At 38.4% G+C, this 23,884-nt stretch overlaps 1 protein-coding gene across 1 annotated transcript in view; it reads left to right on the forward strand.

Annotated features, from left to right (window-relative positions):
* LOC102224576 (cadherin-12-like) overlaps positions 1-23,884 on the forward strand; it is a 188,379-nt gene that overhangs the window by 101,934 nt on the left and 62,561 nt on the right. Inside the window, exon 3 of the mRNA XM_023326567.1 lies at positions 17,837-18,131. Within this exon, the coding sequence (XP_023182335.1) occupies positions 17,837-18,131 (295 nt within the window). The remainder of the gene's footprint in view (positions 1-17,836; positions 18,132-23,884) is intronic.

Below are 23,884 nucleotides of genomic sequence, written 5' to 3' on the forward strand. Positions count from 1 at the left end.
AAAGCTAAAGCTAAGTCAGCTGTGTCTACTACACAGCTCACTCCCTTTGTGCTCAGATGTAGCACACCACCAGTTCTCTTGCACATTAAAATTGCCATTAGTGGTACTTAAGGATACATGTGGGATTTGAGGGGTTGCTATATGTGGAGTAGCAACCACGGTCTTTGTTGTTAGCTGAAATGCTAATTCCGGATGCAATGTTAAGCAGTAAGTTTGAATAATAAGTAATGTTTTTTCATTAAGTTAGATTTTTTCTTTATTACTAGAAGTGTTCAAAACCAAGTTAAAAAACTGACTACAGAAATTATCAAACAATTCTCTGAATAGTTTGTAGCAATCCAATAAATTTAGATTGTGTAACCAAGTGTAGAAAGAAAAAAATTATGCTTTTTTCTCAGAGAAACAGCACACATCTGTTTGCTTGAATGCCCCATTTTTCACTTGAAGACAAAAGGTCACTTATTTACATACAAGTCAATATGAAGTTGTTTTTTTCTTTAAACATAAAGGCCAGCACCATTTCTCTGACAACCTGCTTATTCCCTCGCCTCCTGCCTGACAACAAATGGCCATCCTTATTTTTATTGATGGCTCTTCCTTTTGGTCCCATTCCACACCTGTCTCAGATTTATGACCGATGTGGAGCCTGCAATTTAATCTTTCTGTGACGACCCATAAGAGGGACATAAAAGCCTTTTCAACAAGACTTGCACACCGGGACCAACAAAGAAAGATTTCGTCAACCAGCCGTATGAAATTTATAGGCCTAAGCGAGACGGTAAGTTCCACACGGTTAAATTTGGTTCTTTTTAATCGCGCCGGAAGTCCTCCATGTTTGAGCAAGTCAACATAAAAACAACAAACCTGTTCATGTGCTGGGATGATTAGGGCAGCCACCGCTCTACAATAATTCAGCAGGACTGGCTGAGAGGCAAACCAGCAGCTAATTAACTTGGAATTCAAAATCACAGGCTTCATAACTTAATTGGTTTGCTCCGTGCTATGAAGATGTTTATTCAGTGACCTACAGCTAAGTGGGGCTGTAACGTGCACAACTGAGCCACCGTGCTAAACAATAATCTTATATAATCTTGTCTATTTATATGCAGCATAGTTAAAGAATGTCCAACACAGAAAGAAAAACAAGATAATTGGGTAATATAAAAAAGACCGCACAGGAATCTTATTTTTCAATTTATATGTAGAATGCACCTATTAAGACACAAAGAAAAATTTTTTTGCAAAAAAAAAAAATACTTTCAACTATTTTTAAAACATTTTTAAACTTTAAAATGGCTCAATTTGACCCACAACATAACAGGAGGGTTAAGCTAGTTTCTGTCTGTACTCCCTGAGCCAGTGAGTTAATGGTTTAACAGCAAAACCATTAACTCACTTTATATAATAAAATATAAAAGATCAATTGAAAGTTCCCATTTGCCCCATATACAATCACTGCACAACTCGCAAAGTAACAATATAAGCCGTACTAAATGCCATACTTCTGTTCTGTAATCACCAATGCCGACTACAGTTTTTATTTTTCAATGCGGACACTGAGGTATGTTTGGCATACTGTAGAAAGATGCGTCTAGATGTTTGACATCTGTCTCAGGTCATTTTCCCCACAACTCACTTCTGGCTGGAAGATATTTGAGATTTCCTAAATATAGTACCCATTAAAGCCATTTAAATATCGCAGCCTGCTGACCAAGTCTTTCCCTTTATGACCACAGCGTTCCCACCTTCTGGCACCATTGTGTACCACAAACAAGGTAGTTTTGAGGGACAAATGGTCCAAACCAATACTAGCACAGTGTAGCTAATAAAGTAAAGTGTATATATACGTATATATCAGTGGAGTTTTTTCTGAATTTAACTCAACAAACAAACGCTGCAGCAGTTAACACCATAATAAGCATCATCCTCCAGAGAGGTTATGATAAAACGTAAATGATAAAGTTAATGTTAAAGACAAGACCTCTATTACCAGTGCTGGTCCAAGCCTTTCTGCCCCTTCCAAACATGTAAACACCAGATGCTTTACCAACCCAAAGCAGCTTTATGGGTCTAACATACAGTATTTACTATCATTAGCATCATTTGGAATTAGCTTACGTCATACCAGTACTTTGGCATTTAAGTGTGAAATATTTTTTCGACTATTTGAAAGCAACATCAGCTGCTAAACGCTAAAGTTAAGACTAGAGTCATATTTCACATTTTCCCCAAACAGCAGGAAGAGATTAACCTGTTATTTGTGTAACAACTATAAAGACAATAGAAATTGTTTTTCCCATGTTCAATAGCATTTAGTTTATATTATTTAATATTATTTTAAATATATACATTTTTTTTTAAATCATTCAAGCTTTGCGCGTTTGTGGGCCTAAGCAGCCGCTCAACTCACACATACCTTGGGCCGGCTGTGTCTATTGCCATTACCCAGAGTATAAACAATCATTAGACTGATGAGCTCAGGTTCTGTTTCGTGTCTTTGAGCCATTTCGTATCTGCATGACTGAGATGTTGTTCATCTACAGATTTCCATAACGCAGGTTATAGCTATAAATTAGGGTCATCTTTGCCGTTTTTAATAGACCAAGATAAAGAGATTGAAAAATGATTCCGGGACATTAGCTTTGTATGTATCACCTGTAATTTCCTACGATATGCAGAGTGATTTAAAATGATTGCTCCGCTGCAGAACTTATGCATAAGGTCGAGGCATCGCTGCGCCTCCGCGGCTCGTTAGAAATTATTAAGAAGTCGAGAGCATTCAGAGTGGAAATGTATGTTGATGATGAATGTCGCCAGAAAGAACAGATGAAATAAAAGCTAATGATGTCATTCATCTGTCCTGCCAAAGTAATACAATTCCTATATTTTGTCCTGATGGGTAATGGAGTTTTCTGTTGAATTGCCTGAATCATATTTCCAAATGGCCTGCTAATGCCCCAATAAGTATCACTTTCTACCATGGTCAACATTTTCCATTTCTAGGATGACATTCAGGAAAGGAGATTCTGGGTAGAAAAAAGTGTCAGTGTTTTGTATTAATGTTACTACATTGTTTAATCAGTTGTACTATGAGGAACGGTGGCCATTGCGTTAATTCTGACCTTTATGAGATCAAAAATCTGTATTTGTACCTCAGACTGAGGAAAAGCCATCCATACGATGTGAAATGTTGTGTTCAGAGGCTTTCTGCTCTGTGCTTTTGCTCAGTTTTGCAAAATGCCAATCTAAATGGCTATAATATCCTCAACCACTTCAGCTGTTTTCAAAAAGAGCAAGTTATCCAATTGGTTTTTTGATGAATGGCCATTTAAACAGTATCACCAGAGAATAAAACTCATTAACTTCACTTGTCATACATGCAAGGCTTGCAGTAACACACCTGACACACACACGCCTACGCACACTGATGCTATGGTTGCATACCTGCCAATACAAATCCCAGTGAGATTCTCTCTCCATCCTTATTACCCAACTGGGGTATGACACAAACCAGATAGTGAGCGCCGAGCTGTCACCAATAGAAGAAGAAAAAAAAAAGACTCAAGCCAAATATCGATCACCTATAAAAAGCCTGCAAGATTTGACATTGTTTTCTTCCCTATCACCTGCTCACCAGTACAGTGACGACCCTCAAATGGTCGCTGCCCGACAGGCAGGCATGATGTGGTAAGATATGGAACCGCTGTGACAGTATGTGAACATGAAGAAGCTTGCAAGTCGAGACACTGTCACCATGTGATCTTACAACTGTGCAGGGAGCACTGATGATGTAGTTGAGGGAAAAACTGCTTTACACCTTTAAATAAAAAAGGACAAACTAAAGATGGCAGGTTTCTGATACAACATGGATCTACCAAAAGTTATACAGTTGTGGATTATTTTGCTGTTAAACCATGTGGTCTAGATGAAGAAGCTTTGAAACATGAGGACTGCCACTCAGTGACTGGATCAACAACTACATGCAACACACAACCTGCTTCAAATTTAGACACCCAAAACTTTTCTTTAGTTTTATAGCGTGTACAGTTTTTCCCCAACTTGTCCAAACCATCTTTACATTCCAAAAAACATAAATTAAAAATGAAAATCTAAGTATTTATGTCTAGTTTCTAGTTCAAATAGCTTAATTTGAGTGTACTAAAACAAATAATTACATGTTCTGCAAGATCTATAAGCTTATTTTAAGTTGATAATTCCTTAATAATTTTTAAAAAGCACTAGTTCCACTGGCAGATTATGGAAAAAATATATTTCAAATCAAATAGTCAGTGGTACCAGATTTTATGAAAAGTATGGTATTATTTACTTAAAACAAGCTCTTATGTTTTGCTAATAGTTTATTTTTAAGTTAGTTTTGTCTTATTTGAAGCACACAAGGTATCTAAATACTTGGTAAAATTTTGAGTTTTTGCAGTATGGACAAGTTGAACTGCTTCCTCCATCTTTGGCTACTTGAACTCCATTTTTACAATGCAGAGTGTTTTTTACATCGTCAATGACCTGCACTTGAATAGAGCTTCATCAAGTCCGAGGACTCCCAAGCTCTTTACATTTAGTCATTCACACCCTGATGGTGATAAGCTGCACTGTAGCCACAGCTAGTTTCATTATTATGATGAGTAAAGACAAATTTGTAAAGATGTTAAACTTATTAATTATCACTGTGGTGTTTTTAACAAGTATGTTGGCGACACCAAGTTAAACCACCAATGGAGACCCTGGAGATTAGTTGCAGCTTGCTTAATTGTCCTCATGAACATGTGGTGAAACATTTACAAAGTGCATAAAGCTCACTAAAATAACATTTGCACAAAATAATCACTTAGTTCTCAGTATAAACTGTCAAATAACGCAACTTGCTGCATTCCTGCCTGATTGTTCAGCGTGGATAGCCGCTGATCACATTTCCACACTGCCTCTCCGTGAATGTCAAACTGTTTTCTAGCAAAAACCGGAACCAGCCATAGAATTTACCAATAATATTTTTCTAAAACTTACATAAAGAATGAACTGTTCATGTAAATAACTTTTAATCATTTTAAATACATTTTTAGATTTTAAACCCGTGTATTTAACTTAGAGAAATGTCTTAAAGGCAACACAATAAGCTGTTCAGTTTTCTCTAATATGACCTTTTTCATCCTTCATCACCTTCCCTTTAAGAACCTCATTGTTAGATATAAAGTATAAATTATCAAACTATATTAACGGTAGTATGCAAGCTACCTATCCTATTGCACTCAGAGCTGTAATTTCATTTAAAGACAAGAGCGGCTCTCATCAAGGTGCTTGCAGATTTTTTTATTTTATTTTATTTTTTTAACGTTTACCTGCTGCTGCTGGATTTCTCACCCATCAACAAAGAGTTGCAGCTTTGATGTGCATTCTTGGGGAGCTCCACATAATCCTGGCCGCAGAAATCCAATTACAGCCTTTTCTACAGAGGTTGGTTACATTCTCCGCTGGAATAACTCAAATCAATATGCAGCTTTACTGCCCAGCCAGTGAGGGACCGTTTGCTGCAAAGCAACAGTACCCAGGAAGAGCAGCACACTCTTCAGTAGTCAAAACCTGCTGCTCCAACTTTCAGAGCATTTAACAGCAACATAGGCTTCCATATCAACAGTTTCTACCTGTATTCAATGCCTCTTTTTCTAAATTTGCGTGTTTATTAATGTAAGAACTAATGGGCTTGGCAACGCTGCCAACGCTGCTGATGCTGTAGCTGCCAGTCCGCATCGCCTCAACTCTTCCAGGTAGAACAAGACGACCTAATTCACAAAGAGGACAACGTTGAAGTTACCAGGTCATGACTTGTTACTGTCAATGTGTTACTCGTGTCTTTGTCCTCGTCATTATACAATGAGTCGTTGCAGAACGTGAACAGAATAGGATTTGTTTTGGCATTAAGCCCTCGAGCCAGCCGTCTCCAACCTAAACAAACACATTCGATGCTGGATGAATAAATGTGAAAACCAAGATTAATTTCTCTCTTTTTACACCTTTTCATTGTATAAAACAAAAAAACAAACACTTTAATTCATTAAAGGTTTGCTCCAGGCAACGCCGTTATTTTGCACCAAGAAGGTTCTGCGCTGTAAAAATCTAAAATATTTTTTTTGGTCTAGTTTCTAGTGTATGCATCTTAGTACACTTGAAATGAGACTTAAAAGTAACTTTTCAGCAAGATAGGAGATTGTTTTAAGTAATCATTTCCATAATGTTGATGAAAAGGTTTTGGTTCTACTGATATTTTCACACGAATGGAAAAAGCATCTTGTTGTAAGTGAAATAAGCAGAATTAAAAACAAGCTCATATAGTGTCAGTTAGTTTTGTCTTACTTTAAGTGTGCTAGGATATTTGCAGAAGAAACAACCAAAAATAGTTGGTAAGATTTTGTGTTTTTGCAGTGTGGTACTGAATCCCAGCTTGCAGTTTGCATGTTCTCCCCGTTCATGGGCGGGTTCTCTCCAGGTTCTCCAGCTTCCTCCCACAGTCCAAAAAACATGACTGGTAGGTTTACTGGTTACTCACAACAGCTACCTTGAGCTGTAAGTGTGCACAAGTAGATTTTGTAGCAAATATAAAACAAAAACACCCCCCAAAAAAAATGAGTTGACAGAAGGAAGTTCCTTTTATAAATGCAGATGGTCTTTATGCAAATTTATCATAAGCAACTTCAGTAGCTTTCATGGTGAGGAGCTGCCCACTGCCCACACTGATGTTTGCTGCCTTATGAGCTAATTCAGTAATGTAATTATTTGCTGCGCTCCATGATCATTGAAAAATCTCTTTGACTTGCAGCAGCTGAAGAGCTTGTACATAAATATTGAATATTCCTCTGTGGCTACATGTACCTTAATAATCAAGATGGAGAAAAAACCCCAAAAAGAAAAGCTTCTTCCGTGGTTGTCGTGAGGTCGGATCGTAACTGGAGTCTTATTACAGCTTCACACACAATCTGCTTCTTTTTTTAGCTGCCGTGTCAATAGACACCCCGCTCAGAGCGCCTCACTAATTATGCTTAGAGAAAAATAAATAAAAAATAGGAAGGTCATTCTTGTCATTCTGTCAGCCAGTTCTCATTCAGCCATTCTCCAATGCTTCATTTCAACTTATCACAATTACCATCCTTTTGAATTCTGACCAATAGGCTGTTTTTTAGTTAGTGATATAATTTCAATCTCCAGTTTAAATATTTTTTCTGCCTCCCTTTGTTATTACAATAACTTGTGCTCTTTTGTTCTTTTCATATTTGATTACAAAGGCTATGATTTTGCCCCTGGACTATTTGGTTCTTTATGCTTTTAACAATCGAGTGCCTTTTTATTAATGAATATTTTTTTATTTAACTGATTACCATTGTTGGCATAATGGAAATTTTAATTAATAACAGACTGTGTTCTCTTGTAATTAATGGGCCAATGTGTCTGTCCGTTTCATTTTGCATTTGCATTTCTATTTCTTCCCTCAATGTGCTGTTCTGAATCAATGCACATCTCTTGGGTGCTTGTATTGAAATACCTGAAAATTTCTTTTTAATGCAAATAAATTAAAGAGGCCGCTTTTCTTCTCCTGCCAATCAAGGAGAAAAATCAAATCTTCTGCTTCCAAAATCAACTTCTCCTTAATCAGAAATGATAATTTATTCAGTAACAGCCACATCTGTTAATGCAAAGTCAAATTAACAGATATCTGTTATGTGCTCTTGATTAACAGATTTTTTTTTTTCTTTTTCCAAAGACGAGGCATAGATGTGTGACAATGAAATCACTGACGATTGAAGAGTGGTTATCAGAATCAAGGATAAGATGGAGTGTAAAAGTGAAAGTTAAAAGGCAAAAATTTAGGTATTTAGTCTTAAATACCTAAAGAATTAGCAATAATAATGATGATTTTAGTCAGGAAAGTATCAGTAAAGACCGAGTGGTTCTGAAAGGTATCAAAAGTTTCAACCATTTTGATTTTGACCTTGACTGAAGGTCAAGTTGAAGGAATCTGGAGTAAATCAGTCCTTATCGTTTTACCATTTTTGTGCCATGGTAACGCCCAGAGTGAAATAGTCTCCTCGCATGATGCATCTTTACTCTGTCAAACATTCTTGTCATTATGAATAAATATTTCATTTTTAACTTTTTTCCAGAAGGCTTCGTTAAAAGCAGCAGCAAAAAAAATAAGCAACCAGATCAACCAGATCTTTTTTTTCTGATGCTGAATCAATATACAGCTTTTCCAAATTGTTATGTGGTTCTAATTCAGATACATATCTAATTGTTGTCAATGCATCTGCAGTCTGAACAGTCATGTGACATTTTATCCCGTTTTCACGTCATCGATTTGAGACATGCAGCGTAATTCTGCACCAGAGAAAGCCAGACACTGTAAATCTGGACATAACGATGGCTGAAAATTATGATTATGAACTTATGAGTTGGGCAGTCTGTCAGTGAAGCGTATCACATCACAATCTCACCACTCCTGGCTCTACACATCCAAACAGACTTCTCTACAGAAACTGCAGTCAATGCTCCACAAAAGGTCGTTGCTATTAGTTTTGTCTCCTTTCTGTTATCTTCCTTTGTCTTGTTATGATCTTGTGACGACGCCGTCGGCTTTCATTGCCGAGTTAAAAAAACAGTATTGTGCGAGTGTATGACGTCTGATTCCACCTTCACCCATTGCTAAGTGTTACAACCTCTGCTTACCTGTGTATTGTTGCCTGCTCTTTCTTCTTGGATAGAGATTAACACGACAGAGGGGGAATGTGGATTTTATTTCTCCTCTCATTACTTCGTATTTGCTTATGCAGGCTTAAACAGTCACTGCGACAATGATTGTTTTCAAACTTTCAACCTGTTAGTAATGTACCATAACACATCCTTTGATTTACCTTTCATTTATTGGAAAAACATCTCAAGCTGCTGCTCATCATCAGTTTTATCTCTTACATGCTACTGGTCATTAATGAGACCCATAGAGAAAGGTGATAAAGTGTCAAGAAAGGTTCTCTTCAGGTCTAAACTGCAAAAACAAAATCAAGTATATTTGGACTAGTTTCTACCAAAGATCTTAGTACACTTGAAATGAGGAAAAACTAGCTTGCGGGTAAGTTTCCAGCAACATCTAGGAGCTTGTTTTAAATCAATAATCTTTTAATATTAATAAAGATGGCAGATTATTTCTCTTAACATGGGAAACATGTCCTGCAATAAGTGAAACGATCTGCAAGCGAAGCTAGTACTTTTTAATTTTAAGGAATTATTGACTTAAAACAAATTCCTACATCTTGTAGAAAAGTCACTTCTACGTTAGCAAATTTGAAATAAGATATTTGCAGTAGAAACTGGATAAATAAAATACTTAGGATTTTGTGTTTTTTCAATGAAATACTTGAGATGTTTTGGCAGATGTAGACACCATGAGGCAGGTTTGTTTTAATGATGCGGCATTTCTCAATCAACCCTGAGCTGCCTTTGCATGCTGTACTATATATATGTATATATGAGGGCAATCATCACAAACTCCTTGACAACCTTATGCAATCCAAAACAACTGCTCTGCAACATATTCTGCCGTGTCGCTTACACAGCTCATTTTCTTAGTGTGTCAAAAACAAGTTGATTCAGCCTCACAAAGCACCAGCAGCACACATCTCACTGTAAAGCTGCCATTATTAGGTCCACCAGGAATAGGTGACAGCGAGATTGGGGATCTCGTAACACGCTGCAATCACAATTAGAAAGCATGTCATCAAATAGGTCTAATGAAAACCAGCTTTGTGTTTTCACAGCAGCGGTTTGGCTCCAGGCGGCCTGATTTGGGCTGCTTTAAACACAGCTGTTTTCTGTGTCTGCCGCCCGTCGGCGTCATGAAAAGAAATAGATCCCATTAAGACAACATTGTTGCAACAGTTCATCTGCCGCCATCATCTCTGCAGTAGGTCACAACTAAAACCGCAGAGAGACGAGGGCCGCTTTGTTGTAGAAGGAAAATGTTTGTCTCTGGTGCCGCCGTTTCATCTGTCTAATGGGAGCGCCAAACTCATGAGATAATCTAGAGCAATTGATGCTGCGAAAGATTACGGGATTACAACAGAGAGGGAGAAAAAAAGGGATGGATGATAAAGGAACAACTGTTGAACACAAGGCAGTTTTTTCCCAGCAGAAACCTCTCACTATTGATTAAAAACTGTTCTGGAAGCTTCTGTTCCCCCAAACAACGAAAAAAAATGTAGAGCTAAAGTTTTCACCAGAACAATAAAATCATGAATTCAATACAAACTTGATTGTTTACCATGAAAGTAAAAACAAACAAAAAAAAAAAACTCTTGTGGAGTTTGAGGGGTTTCATACAAAAGTGATCAGATATTTACCAGACCAGTTTCAACAGTCATTAATAATGTAACAAGAAAAAGGAGCCATGTGTAAAACTATGTACACTTTTACTGTTTTTATTGGCTTGAAGTGCAAAAGTAACATCAGGATGCCATACTGCATTAACAAATCATCAAATGTGTCTTTTATAAAGTAGGTTTTGATAATTTGCTGCTTTGAAGCATTCAGGTGTGTTTGCACAATGTCAAAATGGAAAGACATCAAAAATAATGAGCGTAGAGAAGCAACTGTTAAGATCCAACAATCTGGGAAGGGTTAAAAGCTCATCAAAGGACAGCAGTAGTACCAACACACCTCCCAAGATAAACCATCATAGAGACAGAAAGGTTTATTTGGAATATTTTGATTCACTAAAGTTATATATAAGGGAATGTTTAAGCATTTAATATATAATTGGACTTTCCATTAACAATTCAAACTAATACAGCCAGTCATTCCATCTTACACTCTACGAGCGTTTACACACCAGATAGCCTGGTAGACTCACTTTGATTGGGAACCAAATTTGCACCATTTTCATCTGATGTGGTTTGCTTGTGATGAGGATCAAAACAGAAACACTGAATGAAACAATTTTCTTCTTTACGAGACGTAAACAAGAATGATGTGTAGCCAGATTTTAATCCGTTGTATTTTGCTTTTGTCAGCACGAGCCGTTTCACCGCTTGTGCCAAACTCACACATTTGTTTTGGATGCATTTTCCCCAGCGTTGTATAAAGTACTGAAATCTCAGAGTCAAGTAAAAGTACAAGTACCTCTCCAAAATACGACTTTGGTAAAAGTCGAAGTCACTGACTGAAATGTTACTTGAGTTAAAGTCTTAAAGTATCTGAAACTTCTTGTACTTAAGTATGGAAAGTACTGTAAAAATGGATGTACTCAAGTAATGTAATGAAAAGTACAAGTAAAAAGTAAAACAAAGCAAATGCAGTTTGAATGACATTTTTTATATTTTGGTAAACTTGTCAAATACACTTAAAATAATGTACCCAACCAAGTGCAGGCAAAATTGAACCTGCTAATAGATATACCTGCAGGCATCATTTAGTTAAGAAAATTAGGTGCTTTACCTATAGCACAAGGTTAACTTAACCTGTTTTACAACTGAACCAGCTTCTTAGTATACCCTCCAGGACAGAAAATACAAAGTTTTTGTAAGCCTTAAGTTTTCCCTTCAGGTAAGGTCAGTGCTGAAAATGAGAAAAATAAATAGTACAGAAAATGCGGCCAACATGAAGAAAAAGATCTGTTACGATTACTCTACTTCACAAATCAGTGAATCAGTCAATCCTACAGTCGGTAGGTGGTGCACACAACTGGTCATTATGCAAAAGAAAAAAAACCCCAGAAAACTTTGGAGCGTGGGGGGGGGGTGCTGCCCACTGACGCGGCTCAGGGATTACGTGACACGCAGCGCCGTGCGCAGTGCCCTACAATGCACTGTAAGCTATGTAATGTGTTTTGAGGCAATTGACCAAAATCCCGGACAATTTTTAAATTCCCCCCGGACATCTTTTTAGGTCTGAAAAGTAGGACATGTCCGGGAAAAAGAGGACGTCTGGTCACCCTATCACCAGCTGGTGGTTCCCCTGGAGCCGTGTCCGACGTAGTTGCAGTTGTTGTGGTCTCCGTCTCCAGCTCCATGTGGCTGCTACTGATTGCGAGACTTGCTTTGTGTTTAATGGGAGAAGCGAAACAGGTGTATCCTATTGGTGGTGATGAACAAGCCCAGGCAAGTAGGCTACAGACTTTGTTCGGTAGCCTGCTTGCTACTTGCTAATCATCAAGTAGCAAGGGGTGGGGTCAAAACACTTCGTTTCTCTCTCTCGGTTTTTTGTAACGAGTAACTAAACCACACACTGAAAATGTATCGGAGTAAAAGTACGCAATTAAGTTCGGAAATATAGTGAAGTAAAAGTGAAAGTCATCAAAAATTTTCATACTCGAGGAAAGTATGAAGTACTCCAAAATATACTTAAGTAAAGTAGTGAAGTATTTTTACTTCGTTACTATACAACACTGATTTTCCCAGACTGCCCTGCATTATTGTTCACTTCCTGTTTTTGCAGCGGTCTCAGGTCTGCTTGGTGTTCACATAAGCATTCAAACCGCACCAGAGTTCACTTCAACTGAGCCGAGGTTTGCAGGTGGCTTATGCATTCACACCTCTCCGAACAAACAGGCAAATAAACTAGAGTTTAATTAAAGCGAACCAAACTGGGTTGGTGTAAATGCACCCTTAACATGTTAAACGTTAAAGCTCATGACAGGGAAAACAGGAAAACGGACAAAACAAGTAGCTTATTTGGAAGGGCTGAAGGAGAAAGCTTTAGTTGGTGTCGTTTGGACATGAAAACCAAGCAGAGATTTTTCCCATAATGTACAACATAACGCTGACAGCATAAAACACAGAATTTCAGCAGAAACTGTCAGGCACAGTGGTGAAGACCTGGCTTCACAACCAAGGATCAGAACAACTTGCAGTCATTGAATACAAACTCTGTATACAGAAGTACGCCTGAGTCGAAAATAACCTGAAGCTTTGCCCAAACCTGGTCATCAACAAGATGACGATCTCAAACACAGCAGCAGAACGGATGGAAAAGACAGAAAAGTCCAGAGAAAGTGATGTTTTCTAACCTAAAAGAAGAAATGTTGATCAAAATATCACCACAAGGCCAAAGAGACCAAAAAAGTTAAAAGATGATTAAATCAAATTGCTCAATTTGGTTCTTGAAGTCATTCTGTGTTGTCCTGTTAAATTTTCACCAATGTTTCTATGGTAGTTTAGCTTTTCAAACTTGAAGTTAGATTACAGTAATTTTAGAACCTGATCATTTTTTTAACAGTGTTTTGTTGCACAAATTAGCATTTCCAGATCTAGAAGACTATTTTAGACAAATATATTGGCTTATAAACTTTGCAACTCAACTTATAATTTGTGATAATACATCTTAATTAGAGATCCAAGAGCTGCAAAGAACAAGTGTGAGATTAAATAAATTTAACAAGTTAAAAAAATAACATTTCTAAAGACTTACAAAAATCTAAATAAGCATTGCATGGAAGACATTTAAAATTCATCAATGCAGAAAATAATCCATCTTATTATGAGCAAAATGTCTACCACTTCCCATTAAATATTTACCACTCAAGTCAAATCCTTTCGCTAGTGTCAGAGAAATCACAAAAACACATCTATTGCCAACACATGAATCTAAAACGCCTGGCAGATCAGAGACGATTAATAATTACCAAGTCACACTTACATTTAAGGGAAAAACACACAGCGTCTTATAATTTTTAAATCATTGCAGCTCAGAGCATTTAACCAATTTGTCATCCCAACAAAAACATATCCGCATAACTCAAGGAGACAAATTCCACAACAAACGCCAATGCTTGTAGGAACAGAAATGCATATAAATAATCTATTAAGGCCCAGTCAATGCAAACTGGCACAAAAGAAAGCAGGACTAACAGAAGCAAGGGCATAATGAAAGCCAACTCAGGAATAATGAGCACAATAGGCAGCTTTTGTACCAAACAGAGCAGAGGGGACAGAAAAGGAAAGCCAGGGCCAGCAGAGGAAAATCAGCTCCTACCTTTCTGGAGTCACTCTGCAGTTTTTGTTTTTTGGTTTTAATTCATCATGTAACTCAACCAAAGTCCAAAATCTTCACATTTTTCTATTCCAAACACATGGAGCTCTTGAGATTGTATGATCGCTGCTTCCATTCTTCTTTGAAGCTTTCTGTTCCCTTCACTAGTTATCACACCTGCTTCCTGTCACTCATCAGCTGTCAACAGGTTCAGGCAGAATCTTCCCCTCAGCAAGACTAAATTAGTGAGGAAATGTGGAAAAAAATATGGAGCCAAGAAAGAAAATGAATAAAAATAACATATTAATCTGTAAATAAATAAATATTTTTGCTTTGGTTTTTTTGGCATAAAATGTTTTCTTTCAATACATTTATTTGTTTTACCAAGGCTGCAGCATTTCAATTTTTATTTCAAATTCAAATAAACGTCTAATGTATTTATGTAGTACTTTTAAAAACAGGTTAAAACTGCACCAAAGTGCTGCACGAAAACAACACAACAGAATCAATTTATGAAAAATAAATAATAAATACGAGTAAATAAAATAAAACATCACAAAAGAAAAGTTATAGTATCAGGCCTCAATTAAATACCAACTAATAAAAATAAATTTCTTAAAAGGAAATTAAAGGAAAACTTCCAGGAGTTAAAGTGTGAAACTGAATTTAATTCAATCACAAACAAGACCTCACTCATGTTTACAACAGTTTTTGTAAAAGATGCGTAGGGTACCGAAACTTCTTTTTAATCCTATTTTTACATTTTATTTTAGATTTGCAAGCATTTCACTGTTTTGATGTAAATGGTAAAATATTTTCCACCTGTTCCCTTTTTGGAAAATTATTGATTTGTTAAATATTATTTTATTTTTGCTTTTTTTTTGTTGCAATGTTGTAAATTTACCTAAAAAAAAAAGTTAATCTGAATCAGAGTTTTGCCAGGTACTGTGTTTTGAGAAGAACTTAGTCTGCTTTAATTTGATGACTTATTATAGTTTTTCTTTGTTTGTTTTTGCCAAAATTCTGATTTCAACCTCAAAATTCAGACTTTTTTTCTTTCAGAAATTCTGACTTTAATTTTCCGAGGAAAAAGTCAGAGTTCCGAGATTAAAGTCATAATATGAGTTTTTTCCCGTAGCTCCACTCCTCCGTACACGAGCGACATTACTCAGATATTGGTATTTTGGGGTTCCAAAAAAAAAAAAAAAGCAATCTAAAGTGTTAGTCCAATTAATTTTTTGCCTATGGATTTAATGTTTGGGTAATTTTGTGACTCTCTAATTGTATTGCGGTGGAGGAGGAGAACATCTCAGTCAAATTAGCCGTACATGAGAAAACCTAATCTCCATCACAGTCCTCGTCCTCCTGGGAGAAATGTTTTGGGGTCTCGTTATCACCCAACATCGGTCATGTACTAAGAATAATAGTCTATCATTTGAATAGCAATGAGAAATGCACCAATGGGTGACAGCATTATAATGCCATGCTATGCTTCTGTGAACTTGGCAATTTGCTGTGAATCACCAATTACTCCCAGTGTGTTGGTGCCTTTTTATTGTGTCTGTTGGAGCCGCTGTAACCTACAGAAAATCTACAGCCACAGCTCATATTTCTTCCTGTCGTCACGGCCATGGCAGTTAGGAACGGCGTAGCGGGAATCCATCGACTCATTAGGAGAATGCATAAATAGAAAAGCTGAGGTCAGGGAAATTATAGGTTCAATAGATCAGAAGAAAAGTACAATCAGAGAAGCTTAATTCAATCTTTTGAAACATCAACCATGAGAAGCTGTATTTTAGAAGCCAGTAATGCATTTCAGCTAACGCTTCTTCTGTAAAGTGTATTTAAAAACTAAGAAACGATTAATATATACTCGCAGAGGTTTTAGCTTCTGTGTTAAAATCTGCTGAAAGGGAGAAAATAATTAAAGTATTTTATCCAATGACTTCTTAGAATACAAAGTATGTCCAACAAGACGCAGGTTTGAAAATGGCTGACAGTCAATTTTGAGGTGTGAAATTTGACCAAACCTGGACTTTACAAATGTTTATTCCCTCACTAAACATCCTCTTGATGATGCCTGGTTTCAAGATAAACTTTGACCTCTCCCCAACTTGATTGGTCACAGTTTTAGTAGTTTTAAGCTTGTACTTTTTTAGGGGAATAATTGTTCTTGTGTAGCCATTTTTTAACTAATTAAGCTCACAGTTGCTTACTGAAATAGAAAAATAAATGCTCCAGTTCCATTTATTTACTGGATTTTATTCATTGTTTGTTGTCCTGCTAAAAGCTGAACCATGAATTTCCCTGTCAAGTTAATGTTAGTTTACAAATATTTTTTGGAAAACCGACTTACAAGGATATGAGTTTGGTCTCTCACACAGATTTAATTTTAGTTACACTAAAGTTTGTACTTGTAACACAACAAGATGCAAATGTAACATCATACATAAAATTGTTGCCTGGTCAAACACAAGCTTAACTGAAAATGCTTATTTTTAAGATGCCAAATTTAATGGAAAATTTATCCTGTTGCCACAAGACAACACTTAAGCTAGTCAGCTTGGAGTTGTGAATATTTATCTTTTATTTTCTCCTGGTTTACAATCTCCGTTCAGGCAGGCTTGTGGAAACTCCATCTCACTGACAAAGTGAGAGAAAAATCCATAGTCCTCTGAGGTAATCACATTGCATTACAGCCTGTAAATATTTAAAAGGCTTTGAATATCATAGCTGTTTTCTGCCATAAAGTAAACATAACTATGTCAATAGGGTTTTCTCGTGCCAAATGTGTTTTGTGTTTGTCAGAAGGGGAAAAATTGCTTCCATCGACCTGCGTCTGTATTAGCAAATATGCTTTCTGCTTGGATATGTTGCACTTTGCAAAAGCTGGAGCGTTGCAGAACTTGGTAAAGTTCCTGTTCTGATTTGCACATGCTCATCTGCAGCCTCATATTTTAGATTAACGTGGCAAATATGAATATTAACACTGCAAAAATGCAAAATTTTACCGAGTGTTGTTGGTTTAGTTTCCAGTGTACATTTTTTATTACACTTGAAATAAGATAAAACTAACTAATAAGTTACTTTGTGGCAAGATATTTGAGCTTGTTTTAAGTAAACAATTTCTTAATATTGTTTTTAAAAAAGTACCAGGTTTCATTGGCAGATTTATTCACTTTTTTCTCATGTCATAATCACTTTCTAAAAAATCTAAATTGAGGAATTACTGACTTTAAACAAGCTCCTGTATCCTGCTGAAAACTGAACAAATTAAAATCAGTGTTTGCTTATGGAAAGTAAAGCTTAAAATGATGTTTATAAGCAATACGGCGAAGCATGTCATATTTCCAGTTTCACTAAATCATCAATTATAAACTGCATTTTTTAAAGCATTGCCGGTGTTAATCTGGTGTTTTTTCTGTTTAATATTTGCCTCCTAAAGTTAAACTCCCATTGGTCTATTATAAGAAAAGAGTTCTGAGTTCTTCTTAAACTGTAATGGGTCTTAAGATGTTGAAGGCTTGTCATGGCAGCATAATTGCACTGAGATGATTCATTATTTATGAACGATTTCACGTCGTTAATCTGCAGAATGTTCTGAGAGACTGATCATTTCCCTTTTCTCCTGACTTGGTGTTATGCAGATCTTCACAGAGAGCTGAGTGAACTCTTTGATGTGCAGTCAGTTTCCTTGACTGTCATTGTGAAATAGTTCTCCTTGACAGCTCTTCCCCGGTGTTTTCATTGAATCATTATCTGTGTCAATGTTTGCAGTCAACCTCTTTTTTCCCCCCTCCCCTCTTTTGTCTCACAGCTCCACACCGACCTCGATAAGGGGGACAGTTCGGTGAAGTACACCCTCTCGGGGGACGGTGCTGGCTCCATTTTCACAATTGACCAAACTACGGGGGACATCCATGCCTTAAGGAGCCTTGACAGGGAGGAGAAGCCTTACTATACCCTGCGGGCTCAGGCTGTGGACATCGACACCAACATCCCTCTGGAGCCGGAATCAGAGTTTGTCATCAAGGTCCAAGATATCAATGACAATGAACCAAAATTCCTGGAGGGACCTTATACAGCCAGCGTACCCGAGATGTCACCAGTCGGTAAGAGAGCATGCAGAGTACTAAAATGTTTGCAGTACAGTTCAGATTGATGACCAGAATTGGCCACAGGCTCCTGCTCCTGTGGTGTTTAATAATCATGCAGCACAGAGGAAGCCAAACAATAATGTAAAGTTGTGTTACTCTACATATTATAGTGTAAATAGAGGAAGGGATAGTTCAAATTGTTGAGGAAATAAAGAAAATAAGAAGTTTCAGTTATTACAGCTAGAAATTATTGATCAGGTCTGAAATCTGGGTGTGTTGATGGACTCAGAGCTGAACCTTCAGAGCCACATGAAGACAGTTACAAAGTTGGTCTTCTCTCACCTGTAGAACATTTCCAGGTTTAAAGGACTAACGTTGCAGCAAGATCTAGAGAAACTCATCCATGCATTTATCTTTAGTCGGATTGATTACTGCAACAGTGTCCTCACTGCCTAAAAAAACAAGAACAGATCCAGAAAGCTGCTGCTGGCATTCTGACTAAAACTAGGAAGATGTTCTAACCTTCCTGCACTGGCTCCCTGTGACTCGGAGAATACACTTTAAAATACTCTTGTTAGTTTATGAATCACTGAATGGCTTAGCACCACAATACACTAAAGATCTGCTGTTGTCTTCATTAATATCATATGTCATATTTACTTCGGGCTTGGGCCTAGAACTAAAGTTAATTGGTTGAGTTGGATCAGGTTTGGGTGGGGTTGGATTTTTTTTGGCCCAATCTAAACTCTACTTTGAAAGGGAAACTTTTCTTTCTCTTTGAGAAATAGTAAAAAAAACCCCACAAAAAAACAAGTTCAGCTTGATAGCAGAATGTCTGCAACCAGCGGGGTAACGCTGCTCCACCTAACAGATTTTGACATTTCAGAGAACTATTTTATTCCTGGTGTGCCCTTAGTACATTTCACAGCTTTGTCTTTACACTTCCCTTGGGGGGAGGGGTGGCAGATCAAGGTAATTCGCTGGGAGAATGGTTTTCTCTTGATGTGAATCACAATGAAGCCCTCAAAACTTCAAATTCAGCAGTCCCGGGGGAAGGATGGGAAGAAAGCAGGGAAAACATGGTGCAGGCTTGGCGGGCTCCCTGAATCAAAGGCAGCTCTGTAATGTTTACCGTAGGACGGAGGCTTTCAAGTTCGTCAATAAAACATGCCCATGAAAGAGAAGTGAAGAGATCAGTTAGAGCACTAAAAGATTTGATCTGGGTTATCATACAATGTCTTTATCCAGCTGAATTCAGTCATAGAATATTACATTCCACAAAGTTACAAGATTTACTATTTAATATTTAGGCCTTGGTAATTAATTAAGTCCTGCCAACAACCCTTAATCTGTAACATAATCTGTGCTGCTTCACCTAATACCAGATAGTCCAGTAGAACTGATTTGATTTGAGACCAAAATTTTAACATCTGTTATGTTTTCAGCTGCTGTGATTCACTTTCACACTGCACTGTGTCAGATGATCTAAACCCTTTGAAAACATTGTTCCCCTCCTCGCCTGTGGTGGCGCTGCACCAAGAACCACTGAAGGAAACCACACAAAAGCCTCTGAAGACACTGAACGCAACTTCCTTCTTCATCATAAAATGTAAACAAAAATGGAGTAGCTTCTTTGTCTTAGGTAAAAAACCACGAGTCATTTCTCCCGCTAGCGCTAGACTCTAACATTTGTTTTGGTAGTATTTACCCAGAATGCTTTGCGCTGTAGACCACTTCCTCCTTTTGGAGCAGTCTCTGGTCTGCTTGTTGTTCACATATCCGGAGTTCACTTTTGTGATTTGCACAAAATCACAGCTTGATTACACATTCACACATCCCCAAACAATTCCCAGACAAACTGACTAGAATTTGTTCAGCACACTAAAGACGACTGGTGTGAATATTTTTGATTCATTAAAAAAAAAAAATCTACAAATTGGTGAATTTTCCATGAATAATTTGGAGTCATGTTCTGCAAAAAAATCCAAAAATACAAGACCACCCATAGGTAAGTTTAACATATAGTGATTAACTCTGTTACAAATCAGGCACTTTGGTGACAGACAACATAAATACAAAGCAGAAAATATGACCCAAAAGTTGTCCGTACTGAGATGCAGCCATCATTTGAAATTGCAAAGTCATTGAATTAAATTGTAGTGAAGTGTTCAGAGGGTAATGAATTGCCAGCCTGTTGTGTTTATTACCAAACACACAAACAAAAAAGCCTCACTAAATGTCCTAAAGAGACCAAGAGCTGCTAGGCAGAAATTTGCTTTGGTGTCTGGTACATTGATAAATGCAACAAACATTTAGCCAAGCAACAAATCTTTCCATAATCCCTTGTCAATAAATAGTTTATCCCTGAATCATTTAGAGAATGAGGCAGATTAAAAACACTATTTCAGGGGGGTGTAATTACTGCAAAATGAAGTCTTATGCTTAATCAATTTGTTTCTTCCACTGCCTTTATACAAACTTCCACTTTAGGTTGTTAATGTGTTTTTTTAACATCAGACTCATGAATTTTCCTGCAAAAAACTCCTTTTCGTAATCGGATCAGTCTTTAGATAGATGTAATTCTTATCTCCCAGCCTCATGCTTAAATATAAAACATGCATACATTGTGCAGTCTGCTACATTAATTGCCTTCTTTAGACCACTGCATTAATCTGGAGTAATACGGTGTTTGATGAAGTTGGATAGTTTAAGAATTTTAACCGTTTTTTCAATGTGTTCTCATTCAGGCATTTGATTTTCCTTCTTCCTTCAAATTGAAATCCATTTTACTGGTTTATAGCGTCACACTTATGTAAAAGCTGTTACCTTTGTTGCATGGGAATGTGTAGGAGTCAGAGGCGCTTGAAGGCTTTCAAACTTTCAGCTCAAACAGGCTGCGGCTGCCGAGGCTCTGCTCTCTTTGCATTAGCAGGAAATGTGTTCTCTCATCTGCTCTGCACACATGTTTAGCACAGCCCTGCTACAGCATTTCTAATCAGGCATCTTTCAGGAACGCTAATCTCTCTCTCTCTCACTTCACCTGATACTTTAATTCCACTGTTAACATCACCACAGACTGAAAAAAAAACTATTTAATATACAGTGAATTCTTTACAGGATGAAGCAGCGTAGAAAATGACCAAGTTAAGTGCCAGCCCTCCGGTCAGTCCCTCTTGATCATAAAAAGCATCCCACACATCCTGCAATTTTTGTCTTCATCCAGTATATTTTTACATCGCCCAGGTGGGGCGGGGGGAGTCATTCTGAGCAATCTGCTTGTGTTGTGGAGCTATTAAACCAGAATCTGTTGAATTTAAGCACAGTTTAGGTCTGACTTAATGAAAATAACTGTGTTTTTTTGCCAAATTGAAAAAGCAGATCAACCAAACTTCATGATTGTAATCAGACGGCCATTGTTGTTTTAGGAGATTGGGAGGCATGCCGTCTTAATTGTCTTCTTGACTCAAATTATAGTTTTGGGGTTTTTTTCTCTTTCCATGGGAGCTTAAGGCAAATACTACTTGCTGATAAGCTTTTTGCCAATTTCCACTTGCATTTTTTGACCGCCGCGTCATTGGAAGATTGGGAAAAAAGCAACATGGCCAGATGAGATCAAAATTGAGCTCCAGAAATCCAGAATAAAACCTCAACAAACAACATCTCTACTGTTAAGCGTGGAGGTGAAAATTTGGAAAAACTGTGAAAATTAGGATGGAAACAGTAAAGATGGGCTGTGCAAAATCCACAGCAAAGACAGAAGAAGTGGCCAAACCTGGCATTATGGTCATGGAGCGGCCTAGTTAAACTCCTGAACCCAATCCTATAGAAAAGTCGTAGCTTTAAGGTAAGGACTCAGAAAAACTAAAGGATTTAGTGTGTTTTTGTAAAGAGGAGTCAAAATCTCAGCTTGTGTGTGAAATTCTGGTGACCAACTATAGAAAACGTGTCAACGCTCTTTTATTCATCAAGATCTCAGTTGTAGGGGATCAAGTATTTATTTGACCTGCAAACCAATTATTTATCTATTATTTAGTGCATTTTTTTTCTGATTTTTTTGTTGTTCTGTCTCTCTGAATTAAAATAAAGCATCTTGCCCGAGGACACAACAAAAGAGACAGAGAGCGATGGATCAAACTGGCAACCCAACGATTATGGGACAAACTCCAATACTGGAAACTATCAAACTACAGCTCCGTTATTTTCTACAGCAGATAGAAAATAACATTAAAATGATAAATATAGCATATAAACAAGTCTCACTTTAACATACATTTAAAGTTTAACAGGTGTAAGTGTATGTCGTGTTTGGTGCATTTTTCTTCATTCAGTGAAGTCATTCAAAACTGTACTCAGAAATTTAACTCAAAAATTAGTACAAGTATTATTACTCAAGTATTAAAAGTACTAGTTTAAGTAAATGTTGCCAGTAACTACCCACCTTTCCCAGCACCCAATGTGCCTAGAAAAAGAGGCAAATTTTGGAAAACATTTTTGGGAATAACTTTATTAATTTATTTATTTTCCCCCAGACAAAAATATAAAATCAGTTGAGTTAAACCCAACATTTATTACTAAGTGGTTAGTGTTGCTTTAGGAGACTGGAAGACTGCCATCCTAACACTGTTCCTGACTCTGCTCTTTGTTTTCTTAATGGGAGGATTGTTCATTGAAGTGTTTTAACCAGAACTTTTCCCCATCACATTTTTATGGCTGCTTTGTGTCAGGTTCTGTGTTTTCTGTGTTCATTTAGAGTTTTTTGTGTCCTTGCGTCTCTTCGTTGTCCTGTCCTCCCCTTGATTGTTCCCAGGTGTGTCTCGTCTCTGTGATTACCCTCCCGTGTATTTAACTCCACCTGTGTTCCTTGTTCCTCGTCGGGTCCTCGTCTATGTTTCGTCAATGTTCGTCTATTCGTTGTCAGTGTGTCCTTGTGCCTGCTTCTTGTTACTGGACTTATTTTCATTAAAGAAACATCATAGTCATCATACCTGGGTCTACAGCGTCTGCCTCACCAACCCGCACCACACCTCATGACAGTAGGACCCGACCAGACCGAAAGGTGAGGCTGCTATTATGGACCCAGCTGGAGTGCGGAGGCGGAGATCCGGCAGGGAGGACAGGGCGCTGGCTGACGCTCTCGCCGAGCTGCAGCGGGAGCTTTTCCGAGGGACAAGACTGGTGTTGGCGCCCCCCGGATTCGGCCCGCGTCGGTTCCTCCGTCCGGGTAGTCAGCGACGTGAGCCGCCGGTGGAGCCGGCCCCTCGTCGCTTTCCGGAAACACCACCTCCGCTGCCTGCCCGGAGACAGCGACGTGAGCCGCCGGTGGAGCCGGCCCCTCGTCGCTTTCCGGAAACACCACCTCCGCTGCCTGCCCGGAGACAGCGACGTGAGCCGCCGGCGGACCCGGCCCCTCGTCGCTTTCCGGAGCCGCCACCTCCACGGTCAGCCCGGAGACAGCGACGTGAGCCGCCGGTGGACCCGGCCCCTCGTCGCCTTCCGGAGCTGTCACCCCCGCGGCCGGTTCCTAGGCTTCGCTGCGGCTCGCCCCCGCGGCCGGTTCCAAGGCTTCGCTGCGGCTCGCCCCCGCGGCCGGTTCCAAGGCTTCGCTGCGGCTCGCCCCCGCGGCCGGTTCCCAGGCTTCGCTGCGGCTCGCCCCCGCGGCCGGTTCCCAGGCTCCGCTCCGGCTCGCCCCCGCAGCCGGCCCCGAGGCTCCGCTCCGGCTCACCTCCAGCCGGCGCACCCGAGGCCGAATCAGCCGGCGTTCCAGCCGG

The sequence above is a fragment of the Xiphophorus maculatus genome, chromosome 21 (assembly GCF_002775205.1).
Source record: "Xiphophorus maculatus strain JP 163 A chromosome 21, X_maculatus-5.0-male, whole genome shotgun sequence".
Classification (NCBI taxonomy): domain Eukaryota; kingdom Metazoa; phylum Chordata; class Actinopteri; order Cyprinodontiformes; family Poeciliidae; genus Xiphophorus; species Xiphophorus maculatus.